This window comes from Rhopilema esculentum, chromosome 3 (assembly GCF_057945365.1).
Source record: "Rhopilema esculentum isolate cy_ngs chromosome 3, ASM5794536v1, whole genome shotgun sequence".
In the NCBI taxonomy this organism is placed as follows: Eukaryota; Metazoa; Cnidaria; class Scyphozoa; order Rhizostomeae; family Rhizostomatidae; genus Rhopilema; species Rhopilema esculentum.
In genome coordinates this window covers 8,186,638-8,206,291 of record NC_142817.1, presented here as the reverse complement: position 1 = coordinate 8,206,291, position 19,654 = coordinate 8,186,638, and the positions used below count along the sequence as shown (strand labels likewise).

The 19,654-nt window shown below is 37.2% G+C and overlaps 2 protein-coding genes, 1 long non-coding RNA gene and 1 pseudogene across 3 annotated transcripts in view; 2 read left to right on the top strand and 2 right to left on the bottom strand.

Annotated features, from left to right (window-relative positions):
* Window positions 1-14,508, top strand: part of LOC135692548 (ankyrin repeat and BTB/POZ domain-containing protein 1) — a 26,505-nt gene extending 11,997 nt beyond the window's left edge. Inside the window, exon 13 of the mRNA XM_065210711.2 lies at window positions 46-14,508. Coding sequence (XP_065066783.2) covers window positions 46-264 — 219 coding nt within the window. The 3' untranslated portion in view covers window positions 265-14,508. The remainder of the gene's footprint in view (window positions 1-45) is intronic.
* Window positions 901-7,175, bottom strand: LOC135692547 (uncharacterized). The gene is made up of 4 exons (XM_065210710.2): window positions 6,449-7,175; window positions 4,269-4,460; window positions 3,341-3,556; window positions 901-2,740 (listed from the first exon to the last, which is right to left on the bottom strand). The coding sequence occupies exons 1-4, from the start codon at window positions 7,173-7,175 to the stop codon at window positions 1,218-1,220; spliced, it is 2,658 nt and encodes an 885-aa protein (XP_065066782.2). The 3' UTR covers window positions 901-1,217.
* On the bottom strand, window positions 8,154-9,441 carry LOC135692889 (uncharacterized; annotated as a pseudogene).
* LOC148960533 (uncharacterized) lies at window positions 14,370-19,654 on the top strand. Its single transcript, XR_016144434.1, has 3 exons — window positions 14,370-14,504; window positions 17,335-17,470; window positions 19,440-19,654. It is a non-coding gene; the product is annotated as an uncharacterized LOC148960533 (long non-coding RNA).

The following is a 19,654-nucleotide window of genomic DNA, read 5'->3' as shown; positions in this document are numbered from 1 at the left end:
TTTGTAATATAATTTATATTGTTTTATTGTGACGGTTCGTTGTAGATCATATGCCGCCCAGAGTTTTCTGAACTTGTCCTTGAAGACGCGTCAACCATTCAATCAAGAGAGGATACCGACACTATTCAGGTCATTGACGATATTCGTTACCATTTGGTGAAGTTTGCTTTACCGGGTTTGTGTCCGGAAAGCACTGACATGGACATCAACGGTAGGCTTAGCCTGTTAGACTCTGTTCTTCAAGAGCTCAATTTAGACGCATAAATCCATTTAATCTCGTTTATTTGCCACTCCATTTTTTCAAGGTGATCAACCTACAAGTCTGCGTGCATTTTGCAAGCTACCATACAACGATTTGTTTCCTAAAAGCGGCGATTCTTTATTTAGATATTACTTACAAAATATTAATTCTTGTGAGCTTGCTAGCAAAAGGTGCCTTTATTATTTTGATCCTGTACCACTTCACCATTTCGCAAAAAACGCCGAAGTTTTCTCCTTGTAAAAAGCAGCTACCTACGACTGTGCCACGTTTAGACTAAGAATTTTTAAATCTCTATGTTTGCAGACCTACAGTTTGAATGAATTTTGTTTGTTGACTTGAAAAGATTGATCATCCATCTTATGATTATCACGTTTTTAATCATTATGATATTCTATATTTGTATTTGCTCAGCTTTATAATGATCAGCATTATCTACAAAATTGTCGCTGATTTTATTTTGTGACAGTTGTTGCTGCTGTTGTTGTTGTTGTTGTTGCTTTTGTTGTTGTTGTTATTGTTGTTTTCGCTTTTGTTGTTGTTGCTGTTTTTGTTGCTGTTGTTGGCATTATGGTTGCTATTTTTGCTTTTTGTTATTGAAAAACTTGCACATGTTTATTTACAATGAAATGAACAGAAGGTTGTACGTTTGTACTTTTATTTTATTCTAAATTTATACTCTTTCTGGTATAAAAATACTAATTATTGTGCATTTATACTGTTACAATAAAAAAGATAAAGAGAATTGTCTCCAAACTGCCCTCGACCCTGACGATTTTGTACAGATTTGATAATTAGACAGCCAAACAATCCTTTTTAAAGCACACATTATAACACTAATAAAAAAGTTACAAAGTTAGTCACTTTTGTCTTGAAATTCTAAAAGTTACTTTTGTTTTGTTAATGTAAGTTGTATCTATTTCGATTACATCATGAGAATTTAGTAACCTAAGCATAGTTATTTACAATAGCAAAATTTCCTAAGATAGGGGTACTCATCCTGCACGCAATGTGGCTGGTTACCATAAAGATTTAGTCTACTTATATTTTTGTCTACTATCCAATCACTACCATTTCTCGCAACTTTTGCTTCAAATAAAGCCTTACTCGGTTTTACGCTAAAAACTACCTCATACTCTGCAGAATCTATGTTTGCGTTGGCTTTTCCGCCAGTAACAATACCACATTCATCACATTTAGAATTCTTTGATGTTCTTACAAATACTTGAACTGCTTCTTGGGGTTGCTTGAGGGCTGCCCGTTTTACTGAAGACAGCTCCAGTGTTTGGCACTTTTCCATTGCCTCTAAGTGCACTCCGATGATTTTGTCATTTATGTGTACAACCACAGCTTTTGCAGCTTCGATGACCTTTGGGTTAGTAATATTGACGTCTGAATATTGCAAGCAAGGACACCAATGATCTTGGATGCCAGATGACTTGCAGGTCCTTTTTGAAGCGTCGATTCTTGTAAACAAACTTTGTCCGCTTTTGCTTTGAAATTTCTGTGGATGACTTAATATTTGGCAAAGAGTCGCATGAATGTCAAAATGTGTCGTCAGCAGATTGGAGTTATGTTTTAACGCATCCATGAATTCTTTGTGTTGCTTTACTAATTTCGGTGGCAGCAACAAGGCCATAAATGGCAGCCTTTCTTCCAGCTTACCCTGGAGAGTTTCCCGGAAGCTACCAACTCTGGGGCCATGATCAGCACCAACAAATAATATTGTATTATCTAAATGTCCCCTTTGCTCAAATCTCTTCAGAAAGTTAAGAATATCTTCATCAGCATTTTCCACCGCATTCATGTCATTATGAAATAAATTTGAAAATATCGTGAGAGAAAATCTTAGATTTTCTTTATAGGCATCGTGAAAACTCATCGTATAGTTCAGGCCAACTTGAAAAGTTGTTTTACCACCAATGCAAAAGCCACTGTGAAAACTGCGTGCTGCTCGAGACCAGAATGGTCTTGAATAGTGGTCAGTTGGCTGCCGCTTGAAACCTTTAAGACGGTAATTAAAAGTGGCAACATCTGAATCGTCTTCAGAATACATTGTAACGTAATTTTGGGCTGAAAAGTTTTTAAACAAGAAAGGCCAACTATCAACAGTGGAACTTCCTGGCTCTCCTCTTCTGGCTTCTGGTAAATCTTCCTCCATTGCGCCTGTGAACATTGCACATAACTGGGCTGTTGTTCCATCGCCATTTATTGTATGTCCTTTTAGTATCACAGCATTTTCCTTATCTCTAATGAATGCCAATGTCTTTTGCAATTTTCTTGCGACATTGGCAGCAGACTGTGAATCAAAGAGTAGGAATGCAACGCTATATTTCAGGCCACGCCCAGCAGCGTTATTGCTCATCGATTTCTTTGCTGACAAAGGTTTAATATCAGCATAGTGTTCAATGATGACGGCTTTTTCCGTGGCTATTACCATTTCTATAAATTCTTCCTCAACTTTAATTTCAGTTTCGATATCTGTAGGGAAGGACAGGCATAGTTTCATTAAACTCGAAGAAATGTTTATCCAGCAAGAGTCACAAAAGCATAACTTTTTGAATGATTAACATGAGGTCGTGAAAATATGCCAACAACAATTCTGCATGTTTTCAACATTAACTAGTCAATTGTAAACTTACAGTATAACCAGGGCTGTAGAAGAGGGGGGCTCAGCCCCCCCCCCCTCTACTTTTTCTGGTTAATTCTAAAATATCATGGCTAATTTCTGCCAGGATCAAATCTTTGATCAAACGAGCATCAATTTTAACATTGCATTCACGTGTGACCTCAATAGTCCTATTGACTGCTGGCAAAATTTTACTACTATAAATTCTATATTTTTAAGATATTCTGCTCGAATGACAGGTAAACTTTGAAAAATGATTTAACTATAGAAAAAATGGAAAGGCAGAGAAATTAATTTTGAGGAGCTATGCAAAGGAAAACAACTGAAACGCTCATTTTGTATACAACATAGAGAAAGCTATATGACCCCCTCTACATTTTTTGGCACAACACTGCTGAGTATAACCATATATACCTCAAGTTCTATTTCATAGAGATACCTTGCAAACTTACTATGTACGGGTGGGAAGTCCTGGAACTGTAAATATCTGTTTGAGCTGTTGGTACATTTCTCGGTCAGAAAAATTCTTTGCTCCAGATCTTCTGATGACGTATTCACCGATAAACATTTCTTTGTGTCCACATGTTGAAAAATACTACCTTCAATGACTCTGTGTCTTGCTTTTTCATCGCCGCAGCCCATTTGCTTAATTTGGTCATCGCGGTTATCTACAGAGGCGGACAAATTTTTCAAGTGTCATAACATTGAAATATCTATATCAGAACAATTGATCACAATGACAAAAGTTTTGTTTTTCCCCATTCTTACAACCTCCCTTGTGCTGATTCTAATGACGGATAAGTCTCAGCACATATCTCTAGCCTCAGAAAATATCAGATTGTATTTGTGCTCATGCACGCCGGATCCAGGAGGGGGGGGGGGGGCTGGGAAGGCTGTATCCCCCTCATTTTTTGCTGAAGTATGATATTAATGTTGGGGCATCAAGGATAATGGTGAAAAACTATGATAAAAGATTGTTAATTTGTCCCCTCACCCCAAATGTGTCCCAGCGTCCCTAGAGCTGGTATGGCAGTATACGCTAAGCTTTTGTTAATTTTTCATTTTAATATAGGGATGTCAACTTGTTCATTCACGGTGGAATTTATTGCAAAATGCTCACAAGTTTCACTGAATGGGACGGTCCTCGAATAGTTAGAATAATAGTTTCCATTCTGCTTTGAATTGGTTTCCTGTTGCTTAATTAGAATGCCAATGTAGTCAATGAAACATATGGATTTTAATTGACAGTGGATAATTCTCTAGCTACTCATCATTCACCTTAAATTGCTATCAAAAATACAACTGCTAAACCAGTAGCCTAACAGCATTTATGTGCCACAGGCCCCATAAACGCTTTCTGATCACTGCTGTTTCTCTTACCCGGCAGCACAAAGCAGGTTTCTCCCTTTGCGAAATCCTGTAGCTGTCCATTTGCCAAGATGCGGACGTAATTTCGCGGATAGCATTCTTCTAGCTCTGATAGTTTCACCGCATCCGGCAGACGATTCGTGCCACTGTCCCGGCCTATGCCAAAATATGTTCCATTGGCATTTACAAAACATCCCACCATACCTTCAAAAGAATACAATATATGGTTTGGACAGAATACATTAGGAATTTATTCCAGAGGTGGCGCCAGAAATCTTCCGACAGAGGGGTTGGAGCTTCCGACAAGGGGGCTAAAATGACTAAAATAAGCAGTTTTCGTACGTTATTTGTCAAATTTGCTCCGACAATAACCTAAAATTTCCTCCGATGGGGGGACTAGATGCTTCCGACGGAGGGGCTGTAGCCCCCCTAGCCCTCCCCTGCCGCCACCACTGATTTGTTCGTTTATCCAATACACAAAGTCAGACGCCCAAAACGATTTGTTGCAACTGCAAGAGACAACTGTCTGAAGCGTTCAAATTTGACACAAAAGTCTCTGCGGTATGTCTTTGTTCCTACTACAGGCAGTTGAAACCTACCCGAACTATGCTTTACCATTGAAAAGGCGCATTTTCACATTTATCTGTAAACCAAAGAATAAGCCTTGAGGGCTGTTACTTATTTTTTCTGTTCTTACTTTACCGTAGAGCGCAAGGCAAAAATTTGATAACACTATATCCGTTCTTATGTTTTGGCTTCATCAGTGAAAAAAACGAAGCAACTTCTCCTTTTCAAATAACATTTCGCTCGCTACGTTTTGTTACATTTTCATTCAATCACTTCGTTTGCATTTTCCGTTCATCTTTGGAGTTATAATTTCTATCATTTAGCCATTAAAGATTCCAGTATGTCAATCTTTTCTTTCAATTTTGATTAAATCTTCATTCACAAGCAAAATGATTATGGATAGGATAAGTCTTAGTGGTTGGAAATGAAACTGAAAATGAATTGTTGTAAACGGGGGTAATTTCTAACCAGCTTCAAACAACTGCTGATATAACAACCAAAAACTGCTTATGGAAACTTTAAATGAATGGAATAAACCAATATAAAGGCAAAGTGGCCGATTTTCTAAATTTTTTAGAAGAGGGGGGGGGGTAATTTTGTTGAATTTTCCAAGTAAAGCAGAAACAGTCATGCAGTTGTTTACTTCATGCCGATCTTGGTGCAACAGGATTCCCCTTTGCTCAGTGGCGGCGCCAACTATTACAGAGTGGGAGGGTAGTAGGCGTGGTCAGTGTGACCACGCCCCTTTTGCCTCATTCCAGTGATTCGTCCCTTTCCTTGGGAATTTGATCTACCCCTACCCAGCGCTTTTCAATCCATTTTGAGAAGAAGTATATAGACTATATTTTCAGAAAAGTTGGGAGGTAATTACCCCCCCCCCCATACCACCCCTTGGCGCCGCCACTGCCTTTGCTCCCTAATAATGCTAGATTTCCCTTCGCATGTTCGTAGCCAGAGAGTGGAAAAGTCTATCATGACCTTGTGAAGGAATCTTTTATAAGAGAAGGGTTGCTGTTTGATGGGTTTGCAGTATTCATATGTTGTTGTTTGAAATTTTTGTTATGCTAATGGCTCTGATTCACTGCTAACAACACTCAAGTAGCGAAACAACGAGTATAGAGTCAGAGTCTAATGCAGAAGACAGGACACTCTATATCAACATAATTCATTGTAATTCTACCAACTTTTGTGCTGAAATGTGGCAAAATATGGAGTAAACTTAAGAATTTACTTTGAATGGGAACAGGTTCAACTAGGCAGGAAACATCGATAAACTGGCCTTTGCTAATGAATTCGACTTTATAAAAAGAAAAAAAACTGATTTGATTTTTTCAAATCATGAATGCATGGTGTTTTGATAACGTTTAAAACCCTCTTCTTTGCAGTTAACATGGAACATGGAACTCATGAAATATAAGTTGACGAAACATAACGAGCAGTTTCGAAATATTCTTATCAGATTTATGATATAAGTTTTGGAGAATATCCAGCAAAGTATGATATAGGTTTTGGAGAATGACCAGCAAAGTATGATATAGGTTTTGGAGAATATCCAGCAAAGTATGATAAAGGTTTTGGAGAATATCTTTGCCTGGCATAAGTACTTATTGAAATGGATTACCTACCTTTAGCTATGGGAGCTTGCTTGATCTTTTGTTTAAGAAGTTTTTCTGGTTTTGATAGGAATATTTTGAAGTCATCATCTTCCACCCTTCTTATGTAACGAAAAAACGCTGCTCTCAAACCATCAGCTTTGAATTTGAAGATGCCCTTTGTTAAAACTCCATGATCTTTTTTTCCGCAATCATGTGGTGCGCGATTCTCAATATATTTCATTGCTACTTTATCGAAAGGGTTCAAATTTGGTATTTCACACAATATCTTATTTTTGCCAGATTTTCCTAGGTTTTTCATTGGATTTTCCAATGTTTTTGTGTATAGCATGGCACTGTCTGTTGAACGAACCGCTTCAATGGCTTTGCTTAAATACGAAGATGCAAAACTAGATGCCTTTAACACCTTCATTGTTTTCCTCCACTGCTCCTTTAATACTGTGCTTGCCAAAATAATATTTTTCTCGAAATAATTTCCTTCAGAGAAAGGCCCATGTCTTGTCGATTTGAGTTTTTCATTCGGTATCAGCTTCTCGTTCGCCAATACTTCTGAGTTGTCAGTGTTCGCAGTAATACCTCCTTTTGCTAATCTCTGAAAACGTTTATTTTCGTTGTTCTCAGTGAAGTATTGCTTTGGTTCATGATGCAGGAGCCTTGGTTGCTTTAAAAGTATAAAAAAAGCAAAGATACAAAGTGCAGCTAACACTACGCGCATCAGCTTTTGACTTCTCATGTTCATGTTGAACCATTTTTGATTAGAAACGAACAGATATACTTTAAGTACTATTCTGTGATAGCAATCTGCATTGCTTTCGAAGTTATTTGATCACCTTAGCGCCCAACGACCAAGAAGAAGCAAAGTAGACTGCCTAGCAACAACTGGTCAATCAGAGAAGGGACCTTCAGGCTACGAAATCACCAGTGGGTTTCTGAATTTGATTGAACAGGTTCGTGCAAATGATCAAAAGTCGTAAACAATACGCTTGCTTGTAAGTCAAAATTTGTAAACAATACTACTAACAACCAACTTTAATGCAAACATATAACTCACACTGGTTTAAAATGCTCCCTTAGTTAATAACTCCGCAAAAATGTGAAAAAATCTGCATCCGAAAGCTATTTAGAGCACTGCAAAATTTGGCGCACATTAAAAATCTGAACATTGAATTTCTAAACAATCTTTGAAGTGTTCCTGCCCAAAATTACACGCTATATCACCTGAAGCGTGACAGGTTCTGAGACGGGACAAAATACAATTTATTTTGTACAAAAACTGTTGTACATTTTACAGAAGATAATTTTAATATGAAGCTGATCGTTTGTGTGTTTGACCGCAAATGAAATTTACAAAATGTGCTAGAATGACATTCGAAGTATGTAAGATTGGCAAATTTAATGTTTTATTGCATCTTGGGGTTTTTCAACCAGAGTTAAGAAACTTAAGAAACAACCAGAGAGTCTTGAAAATTGTTTTGTTAACTATCTAGACAATTACCGAAAGATACTAGCTCTGTTAGAGTTACATAAATGGGGTTAATACTATTACTGCTTCTACCTTATTTTATTTTAAAGGCTTTTGCGACTATTGTTTCTATTATTGAAAGGTTTTGATAATGGAGAAGCTGAATTGCTACTTATCAACTTTTGACTAAGTTATTATCTGTCGGCCCATAAAGCCATGGGCCCCCGGGTCAGTGACCCCCTGACCCCCCTCTCCTCAGCACTGGTCATGAGTCATTGTGCTTCGCATGAAGTTCTTGATCAGCTTGAGCTTACTGAACGAGCGCTCTGCAGATGCAACTGTCACAGGCAAGGTGCAAAATATTCTGAGGGCAGTGCAAAAATTATAAAAGTTTTCTTCAAGGTTGATCTTTGCTATCGGATTAAGCAAAGAATGTGGATCAAGTGCTTTCTCCTCATAATTAGCGACATGCACTGTTTTTATCTGCAAAACTTCCTTTTCAAGTGCCACTGGACTGATGTCATTACCGTAGGCTGCTCCGAATTTTATGCATGCATTGTGAGCCATCTCATCAGTACGCTCCAGATATTGCAAAAGGAAAGAAAAAAGATCATTAATGCGATATGCAGCTTCGTATCGTTTCAATATTCCTGCAACAACAGAATCTATAGCAATGTAAAGACACTTGGCGTTTGAAAGTACTTTCATCACTGCTTGACAGGCTGCTTTCAGGTTCATATAGTAATTGACGCTTACTTTTTCGCTTCGTTGGGAATTCAGCTGAAATATTCATTGCAGTGGCAACTAAAATGCTCTCCTGGACAATCTGAGACCACTTCTCGCGGAGCCCCTTCAGATCAGCCACAAGGCTGTGGAAGTTGGCAACTGCGATATCGATTGTAGCTTTTCTTGCCTGAATAACCTGGTTCCTTTGATCAATAGTGACCAGGATTTTAAGCCAGATTGCTGACATCGCAACGCATACAAAGGATGATACATATCTGATGGCACTGTTAACATCTGTTGTTGTCTTTGGTGTCAGATTTAATGCAAGAAGTTGCTGGAGTGCAACTCTGAAACCTGAAAGTTGAGCAGCAAAAAGATGCACACTTGCAACACGATCTGTCCACCATGTTCTAGATAAACCATGTAATGAGGAGCCAATGTTGCTTTGCAAAATCTTCCATCGCTGAGAGCTGCAGGAGTAGAGATTGTATACGGTTTGCACCATTCCGAAAAAGGTTACAGCTTCCGTGCACGACATTGCAGAGTCTACTCTACAAAGATTTAGGGAATGGCAAGCACAAGGAGAGTAAAGGCTCAACGGATTGACAGACCTGGTGTGAGTTTGAGCACCATTGTACTTGCTAGACATATTGGCTGCATTATCATAACCTCGTCCTTGACAATCGGCGATTGGTATATCAAACTTCTTGAGTGTCTCCAGAATCACCGAAGCAATATCCACTCCAGTTTTGTTGCAGCAATCAACAAATACCAGAAATCGCTTTTTCACGGAATATACGTCGTCTTCTCTGTTCATATACCGGAGAATGAATGGAGAATGAATTGCTCTGTGTGGCTTGAATCAGGAGTCCCATCCATCATGATCGAAAAATACTTTGCATTTTCGCGTTCTTTCAAAATGCAACCCCTGACTCTTGCATCGCAAACCTTTATAAATTCATTTTGTGATTGCAGGGAAAGGTAATGTGCTTGCAGCTGTTCACCATTTTGCTGGTAGGTCTTCACTTTTGAAATATGTTCTTGAAGAAGTTGATCATAATGTGCCAACAGTTCCAAGATTCCAAGAAAATACAAAGCGATGAACCGCGAAATGGAAGACCCCTCTCTCCAAAAAATATGGTCAAGTCGATTATCCTGCTAAGAAGCTTCTTCCATTGCTCTATATCAGACAAGAAATCAATGAGAAAACAATCTGCATGGAAGGCATTACAATGCTTTCTTGGAAGCACTAAACACCAGCCATTTTCTTTCACTTTTTCCCCTATTCTCGTGGTTGCAGAGTAGTACAAAAAAGCGGAAATACCTGGCCATCAACATTTCTTGGGAACTGTTTTGGTAATGGAACTGAGACCCCGTTTACACTGTCCCGGGACAATTTTGTACCGTTACGGTTCGCAAGTGTTTACACTGTCGCGGTTCCAAATTGTTCCGTTTAGCCGTCCCGTTTACACTGTACCGGTACGACCTTAATTGAATGGTAGAACAATGTTTAGAAGAAGCTGTATTTAGTCAACCGAGGCTTTTATTTTGCCGCCGAAGTCAACAATCTAAATTTTATTGAGAGCTAAAATGAAGCGGAAGGCCGATAAAAACTTTACTTGGACGGACGACAAGGTGGCTTTAATTTTCAGTGTTATTTTAGACTACAAAACTGCAAAGTCCAATGAAAGCTTGGACTGGGAAACAATACAATTTTGTCACGGTTCCAAACTTGCACGGGACAGTGTAAACTGGGTCTGAGAACCAGCTCGTACAATATTCTCAAGCTCATTTCTTGTTGGAGAGCCATTCAAAGTTCCAATATCGAAGGGCAAAAGTTTCCTTCCATCATCTATCGCAAAATTTCCTTCTGTGTCGACTTCTGAGTCTGAATTTCCCCTAGCGTCAAGTCCTTCCACTTCAGGGTCGCGTTGTTCGCTCTTTTCGGAATCATCGATGTGCTCGTTTTGTCTACCTTATCCAGTTACTTTTTTAACTCCAACGAGAACCTTTTCCGTTTCTTTGTCTCGTTTTCCTTTTTCGTTCCTTTTCTGCGCGCCGGATTTGTGTTTGCATGAGGACACAGTACTGTTCCTATTTCGCATAAATATCATTTGGTAAAATTATCAAGATAATTCTGACAAAAACGAATGATTACTAAAATATATTTTTCTAACGATGAAATATACTCATGCACGAGATATGTCGCAAGACTCATTAAAATTAAATCATCATTCTTGTCTAATTTGGATTCGGACAATAAAGTGACGTTGGTAAAGGTAACTAAACTTCCAAAGGGGTCACGATTCTTTAAGGCTTTGAGGTAAATATTGGATATACAGAGATTTTAAAGTAATAATCAATTTTTATGGGTCAAAATTTTTACGGGCCCCTTCGGGCCCCGGACCTTTTACCCCCTCTACCCCCCCCTTCTCGACGCTCCTGCCTGCCAACATCACCTCTATCGTACTTGCACACACATTAACCAATCGACCACTATCATCAACCATCAGTGGCGGAAATTAGGGGGGCTCGGCCCCCCCCCCCAATCAGCGACGTCATCGGAAAATTCGGACTTTCCTCGGATAATTGACAACCGTTTAACGTGTCGAAATTACTCCAAGAAATTGTTCCGAAAAGGAATTTTAAGCTAATCTAAGGGCGTAATTGCCAATTTTTCTGCTTGATATAAAAAATCATAAATGGATTGTTCTTCTTGCTACTTAATTATGGCGGGGTCAGCAAAGATTTCTAAAGAGTTCCGTCAAAAAATCAGCTATTTTTATCAAAATGTGCATTTTCTTTGAAATTATACATGGTCCGTGATGTTATCTTGTCGGAAAATCGTAGGCCTGCCCCCCCCCCCTCCCAAATGAAAGCCTGAATTTCCGCCACTGTCAACCATAACCAATCCTTCCACATCAGATTTTACTTTACCTGTTCTTCTTCCTGTGTGATTTACTGCATCATCTGCACCAAATGCCAATCTCTTTTACATCAGCGAAACCTCCCGTCAAATTAACAGCCGTTTTGGAGAACACTTGAGAGCGATGCAGATAGCAACATATCTAGAAATTTTAACTCCCCCATCATTCTACTGCCGCCATGTCCATCCTTGGCTTATTGCATGCACCGCAAGACGCCACCAAACGGAAGACTTCGGAGAAACGTTTAATTTTTAGCCTAAAAGCTCTTTATCCTAATGGTCTTAATAAACATTTTAATTTCCTTAAATAGTTTATATCTATTTCCTTCTCTTTTCTTACTTTCCTCCCATTCCGTTATTCAGTTTTTTTCGGTTGCGTCGCATCTCGCATTCTTTTCTATATATCGAATCTCGCCTTTTCTTTGTTCAGCTCGTTTCTTTTCTAGCCACTCGATAACGAGTACATGCTCGAAACGTCGTTTTTTAACAATCAAACTATTATATTTTCATTCTGGTACTAAATTTATTTGCTAACTATATTAGCGTTATTACATTTTTCACTGCAAAAAATCCAAATAAGAGGACAATAATTAAAATATGATAAAATGAACGTTTTCATTAAAAGAATACGCTTAGATTCGTCCATATATGAAGCAATCCTGGCTAGAACATTTACCTTTTTCCCAGATTCTTTACAAAAAACTTTAATATGTTCTTCTAATCTAAGTTGATGGTATTCCCAAAAGTTTAACATTCTTACTTTCTATTATAGTAGAACCATTTATTTGAATTTTAGATTCCTCTAAATTGGATCGATTGGCTTTAAATGTTATAAGCTTGCTTTTATCGCCATTGAGCACCAAAAAATTTCATAAAACCATTTATTAAGGACAGCTGCTTCCGATTCTAAGTCGTTAGTTAGTTAGTTCGTTCATATCAGTATTCGACAGCCAAATTGTATTATCATCTGCATAGTTGCATAAGTTGCTTTTGTTCAAATGCAGAAAAATATCATTTATGTAAATATTGAAAAGCAACGGGCCTAAGATTGATCCTTGAGGAACTCCTTGCTTTGTTTCCATCCAGTTTCTAAAATCTGAGTTTATTTTTACTCGTCGTACTCTTTTATCTAGATAACTATACATAAATTCTATTGCGTTATCGCTGAAGCCATAAGATTTCAATTTGGCTAGTAGAAGTATATGGGGTAAACAATCAAATGCTTTCGATAAGTCCATCAACACTGCACCAGCCACATCTTTTTTATCCAGGCACTTTTTCAAGCCTTCAATAAGTCGTAATAAAGCGTGTTGTGTGCTATAACCTTTTCTGAATCCACAAAGCAAAGGGAACAGTTTAACACTGTTATAATTGTAGATTTGATTGAACATTATTCTCTCAAACTTCAAACCATTGGCAACACATTTAACTTAAAAATTGAAAAGAATTACTTTTTTAAAGTAAAAAGATTTAATTTCTTATTGGACAGTCTCGCAGCTTTGAAATCTTTGTGAGACTTGCTAAAACTTTATCAAAAAGTTTAGTAACAGGCTCTGTCAATCACGACATTGTCAGTTCAGAAAAACATTTGCAAGCTCACATTCAGTCATTGGAGTGTCACGTTGGACATTATTGGCCTTGTATTTGGCGGAAAGTGGCATATTTTAACCCATTTTATTATGCCGACTCTTTCCCAGCAATTGGGGCACTTGAGTGTACCTGTTATCGCGGGAATTTTGGTCTTTTCATTCAACGAGAAGACGAAACATTGTTTCAAGCAATTGGGAGCATTATTTGGTCCCATACCAACATCCAAACTGGTTGGAAAAGAAGGGCTTGACGATTTGCGACACATTTTATTGGTTGAATTTCGATGCAATATATCACGAAGCGGCCGCTGCCTTTAGGCACATTGCAACTCCAAAAATTTCCGACCAAAAAGTTTGGCATATTTTTCAATTACAGTGAGGAAAATGAACACTTTTAGACACCGAAGCATAATCCCCGACTTAATTTGTAGAAAATATCGCAAATTGGTGCAAAGATAAACTTTTTAATCTCGCGTGTTTCACAGGTGCTTTAATCACCATGGCTCAATTTTCGTGTTTTTGCAAATGTTGATATTGTTCAGAAATAGACAAAGATCAAAAAATTTTCTTGCATTAGCTATTTTCAGCATCAAACCTTGATACATTTTCCAATATATTCCAAATAAAAAATCATCTTATAACTTTTATAAAACTCCCTGTGGCCATTTGAATTTTGGTTCGCTAAAAAATTTTGCTACAGTGCCGCAATTTCTGTCTCAGCCTGTGTAATAATTTTGCTCACTAAGTGTATAGGACCAAAATCAAAGGTGCTTGTGAATTGTATATTCAATTTCAATGCCGTAAAGATTAGCCGAAATTTCCACCGGATTTTTCCAAATAAATGTTATTTGCAAACGTAGGTCAATCTGATGAGAGCCTACAAGCCTACACCGGAGTTGTTTATCGAGTAGCTCTTCACCTTGGATTAAACACTTGGATTAAACGTTTTAACACTGTACGTAGTTATAATGCTTATTATACCTCTCCCGCCTTGTGGAGACAATGATATTCGGCAACATTTCACACGCAATGTTAAAAAAATGATTAAGACAAACCCTACGACACCATAGAAAACTTCAGAAAATTTCTTGGGGCCCCTATTTGGGGCCGGTGAGCGGATATTTCATACCAACCACATGTCATCCCCAGGTAGCCCCACGTGCGAGCCGTACCAACCACACCAACCACATGTCATCATATTTTAGTCATTGTTTCCCTGTGGACCTCCCGAGTGCTCCCGATCCCAAGAAATTTAAAGATGGACGCCAGAGGAAAGAAACCTAAAGCGCTGAAAGGCACGAGCCAATCATCATTGTCAAAAACTAAAGATTTCGTAGTAAGCCTGTACAAAGACCCGGCAAAATGGTAAGTCTAAAGACTTATTAGGATCAGTTTCATTTTCGATTTTGCAAGGATAAGCGTGCACTGCTTCACTTTTCGTAGGCCTACAGCAGGGAACTATGATTTGCAAGTATTTCAAAGTTTTCCTGAAAATGAAATTAGTGTTTATTACAACTTTTGTAAGAAATGCTGTAAAATATTTGGTTAGCACTAATGACAGTCTATAAAGAAAAGAAATTTTTGGTCTTTTTTGTTGTTATTTATTGGCCAAAGTATATTCAAAGCCTGACACACTCCAGTGAAAATACAAAATTATCACTGAGTTTTGATAAAACTGTTCAATGAAACTATTTCAGAGCGTTGAAACTATTTTTAGGATAGTGTTGCACACTGCCAGGACAGATGTAGGGTAAGCAAAGCGTGTCTCAAAATTTTTGTATTTGCTCTGGTCTGTCTTTTATAGCCAAATACAACTGCTGGGGTGTAAAAAAATTGATTACAAATTATTGACACAGTATAGTTTCAAAGGAAGGAGGAATTTGAAAAATCTGAGACACTTTTTGGTAGCTAAGGATCTGCTCTTTTTGCTGATATAAGTCAGATTTTGTTATCGCAAATGCAAGGGTACAAAATAGCTTTTTCGTACCTGTATGTAGAGGAATTGTAAGTCTGGAGAAAGTGGGATTTTACGTATTGCACTTGCAAGGTACAATGACACCACAGGGAAATACCGGTCAAGTCACTTAAAGCTTTAAGAGCAATAAGCCTGTTTAAATAAACACAGCCATACATGGGATACACAGATGTACCATGCAATATTGTAAATGAGACATTCAACCACAACCACAAGGCAACAATAATCTTCTTAACAGGTCAAGAGATTTTCAGACCTCATCTGAAAGTTTCAATAAAGAAATTATGAAAACCTTCATTTGCATGGGTTTTTTTCATTTTCAAAATTTCTGCTAGTTTCAAACATGGTGTCATTGTGTGTCTTGAAAGTTCAGTTACTTGAATGTGAACAGATCAAAAAAAGGATGTTTACATTCAGAAAACGTTACCATAACCTTAAATCATCTTGTGCACCAGTTTCAGTCTTGAGTAACTTGAGAATAGGCTACATATGGCATTTTGCACATTTGCAAGGGCTTTTTTCCGCCCATGGGGTTGTTTATAACAACACTCTCATTGAATGCACTTCGTCTCACTCTCAATAATCTAACTACCTACCGCTATATATTCATAAACAACGTTGTGTCAACATGGTTTTATAATTATCGTGATAAAAAGGAAATTTCCGTTTCGTTCTAAACCAAATGTTAACAAACTATAGTTTTACCTGTTACAACTAGCAATGGAAAAGGAAATGGTTGTGCAGGAAAGGAACAACAGATAGCGTAAAATAGCAAAAATGAGAATCGTTACACAACATTGTCAAGTGAGAAATTTGTGTTACGAATACATTCATTTTTTGAAAGAAACACGCTATAAGAAACGACAAGTGGCCATTCGGAAAAAAATTAAAAAAGTTTCAGAAATAATTCGTTTTTGCTCTTTGACTCTTCAACAAGGTAGAGATAAGCGGTTGGGATTTGTCAAAAACATAGAACCAATCATACACCTTTTCTGAACTCTCTTGTTACTTTCCATCTACATTTCTCCTTCCCTGTATGCTTTTAGGTTTGTGTTTACATTATTCAACGATTTTTATCAAGTTATTTTTTCGCTCTTCTATGCTTTTTTCAGATTAAGAAACTCTTAAGAATAAATGGGTGTTTGTATTTCCTATACCATTACTCTATACCAAAACTGAGTACTCCAAGTCTGCCTTCATTTCTAATAGAAAAGAAGTGTATTTCAGTTATTCTTTCTTGAATTTTTAATGTGAATCAACTTAATCTTCCATTACCAATTAAAAACATTGTCCTGCTCTTTTTCTTTTTTAATAAAGATGAGTTTCATTGAATACTACTCAATATATCTGTGTTTCTACACAAAACGTTGCCATTTTGCAAAAAACCAGATATCCCTTTTGTCATTTTAAGGAGTAGCAATGCACACAAAATGTTTACAAGTAGACAAGATAATTTATTTTTTGGCTTGTAATACTCAAATATGAATAGATAAACAACAAATTCTGCAAGTGCTAAATAGCCCACGCAGCCAAACCAGCAGAGGTTTTTTTTAGCCGACATGCTTTTTATTCCCGGAGAGGCCTGTTTTGAATATTCATCAAAAAATGTCTTACTGTTTAACCAGGCTACCTTTGACAATGATATAGCAACGGCAGGATATTTAACCACTTTAACCACTTCATTGCTAAATCCTGAGCAGGAATATTGAACTGAGAGAACTCTTTCTTGGTGACATTGACTTCCTGCTGCATTAGGAACATTCCCAAAATATATGCAAATTTTAAGGCTGTTGAATTTTTAAGAAATTTTTACTTTGCATGTGGGATACCTTGCATGTCCTAGATAATCTAGGCTTGTGTGAAGGCATGCACATGTGATCGCAAGCTTATATTACAAAGACTGAATAAGTGCACAAAATTGACTTTGTTTTAACATCATTTTATTTCCATGCAAACTTAAGGCCGTTTAAAGAGTAAAGGCTAGGCAAAATGGACTTTTATTGGCTGAAAAAATAGGAAACCTTTTATTTAAGCAAGTACAAGCAGAAAACTACTAAACACCTGGAAGCCTGTCCCCACTTTTTGCAAACTGGACTATTTGTGTTACTCCAACATTTATTGTGTAATAATATATGGTTCATTAAAAAATTTATTAGCCACATTCAAGCAGATTCAACTTATCATACTTTATGTCACAAATGTTATATTTTTATTTGACAGGGAAATAATAAAGCACACAGGAATTTTTCTTTTTGCTGTGTATGCAACAAGAGAATTAGCAGATATTGATCTTCTTGGTCCGCCCCCTGGCTCCCAGTAATTTTTTCAAAGGATCAAAATGACATGTTCAAAAAAGGTTAGTTCTTAACAAATGATACTTTTTGAGAATCTTTTTCAAGAATATCATACACTGAAGAAACATCTTATTTTAGAATGACTGTAATTTTTTGAATTACAGCCATGTCTGGTATCTTTCGAACAGGCCCTTCCCAGATATGCAGGCTACAGCATGCGCCAGGGTAAACCCCGAGCAAAATAAATTTGCGAGAGCTTTTTCCGCCTGCACAGTTTTTCAAACCAACGTTCTCATTTAATTTGTGCAGTTTAGCTTCCCAATATTTGTACTACTTAACACTAAATATCGGGGGGCTAGTAAATAAGGAAAAAGAGGTCTTGCACGTCTATGTCATGTTCCTCTTTTATGTTCCTCTTTTATCTCATTTCAAGGAGTGGTAATACAAAATTTAAAGGTTGTAATACACACAAAAATGCCTTCTTAAGGTGAATAATGTTTAAAGAATTGGCAAGGTAATGTATTTTTGCCTTTGTAAATACTCAAATATAAAAAGATTAACAAAAGTTCTGCAAGGGCTAAATAGCCCACGCTGCCAAACTGGCAAGAGCTTTTTATACCCTGCGTTGTTTTTTCCCGGAGAGGCCTGCTTTTGAATATGTTATGCTTTTTTCAAATTTTGGTACTGTTAATCATATTAATTAACAGTACCAAATTTGAATCTCTAGTATGATGATATTTGAAATCAAAGTCATAATTCATGTCCGCGATGGCGATCTCTAAAACTTATGTCCTGGTTTTTACTTATTTTCTTTTTTTTCACAATCTCTCTGGTTGCTGTGCTTACAGCATGTTCTGCTTGCAGTTCCAATACATATCGCAAAAGCTAGCTTACACACCAAAATATATGGAAAAGTTTCCGAAAGAAAGGCTTTCTGTAATCTAGTAAGCATATGATGCACGGGAACGAAGTGAATTGACGGAGAAGAGCCTAATGTTACAAGAAATGATTGTGTGAATCAGTCTTGGTAATATGAAATTATTTAAGGCATGCGATGGCTTAAAACAGAGAACTCAACAACTTTAATCAAGACCTGATAACCTTTGAAATGCATTTGAAGGGGTGTATTACGGCTTGAAAAAGCCTAAAATGTTTTCGCAATCCAAATAGTTGTTACAGAATTTTAGAAGAAGTTTCTTGAAAACAATCTGATTAAACGAAAATCATGAAAGTTTTATTACTCCGGTTTCTTATGAGAACGACATCGGATGATTCTGTTTTAGATTTGGTTTTCTCATTAATACTCTCAAAAAGGAGTAATTTGATCCCAAACCGGAGTCATTCAAAAACACTGTTCAAAGTTGAGTCATTCAAAAATGGAGTCATTTATTCTCAATTTAAAAAGGAGCTCAAGCAACGGATATGAGAACGGATAAAAAACATAGTAATTGAAACACCTTCATTTTCGTTTTGGCCAAAGCAAAGTGGCCCGGAATAATGAGAACAGTTCAAGAAAACGAAACTGGAATGATCTGAAAACGGAGACATAAGAAAACTCAAAAACTTTAGAGAAAATTTACAAGAAACTAGAAGAAAAAAGTGAAAAAAGAATGGTAGGTCAAAATGATACGCTGCGTGTGCGATAAGAAGCATATGTGACGAGTTTCAAGAGTGCATGGAGGCGTGCACGCCTTATATTACCAGGACTGGTGAAACCAGAATATATTGATGAAACTAAGATTTTGCATATAGAGCAAAACCATTCTAAGTTGTAAGTCCCAAGTTTCAATCTTAATACAGTGATGAAATGAAACTTGTATTACAACCAGGCATACTGAGCTTCTTTGAGTGACTGTAAAAAGCCATCATTACGAACTGATGCTTAGGCTTGCTTGAAGTATATTTCGTGCTTGAAAGAGGTGTATTTGTTTCCTTCCCGTTGATTCCCTCTCTCAAGCTCAAACTAGACTTGGAGCAAATCTAACTGGTGCTTAGTATTTTTCAAATGTATTTTGCTTTTATTTTTCTAAGGAAGACAAAAATCTACTCAAGAAGAAGAACCAGTATTTTGCTGAGATCTCTGCATCCAATTGAGAACAACTACTTCAAGTGTGAAAATTCTATGTCATCGCATAAATTGTTTTGCTCTATTCATATTTGTGTGAATTGCTGTCAGCAGTAAGTAAGTTGTCATATATTTGCTACTTATATGTTTTTTATGAAATTATTTCAGAAATGCAAAGAAA

What these genes read in the sequence shown, in the direction of transcription:
- LOC135692547 (XM_065210710.2), bottom strand. Translation starts at nt 7,175, where the DNA reads ATGAACATGAGAAGTCAAAAGCTGATGCGCGTAGTGTTAGCTGCACTT. An exon ending in GCAAGCTCCCATAGCTAAAG is followed by an intron (nt 4,461 to 6,448) that starts GTAGGTAATCCA and finishes ATTCTTTTGAAG; the next exon opens with GTATGGTGGGATGTTTTGTA. An exon ending in AACCTGCTTTGTGCTGCCGG is followed by an intron (nt 3,557 to 4,268) that starts GTAAGAGAAACA and finishes CCGCCTCTGTAG; the next exon opens with ATAACCGCGATGACCAAATT.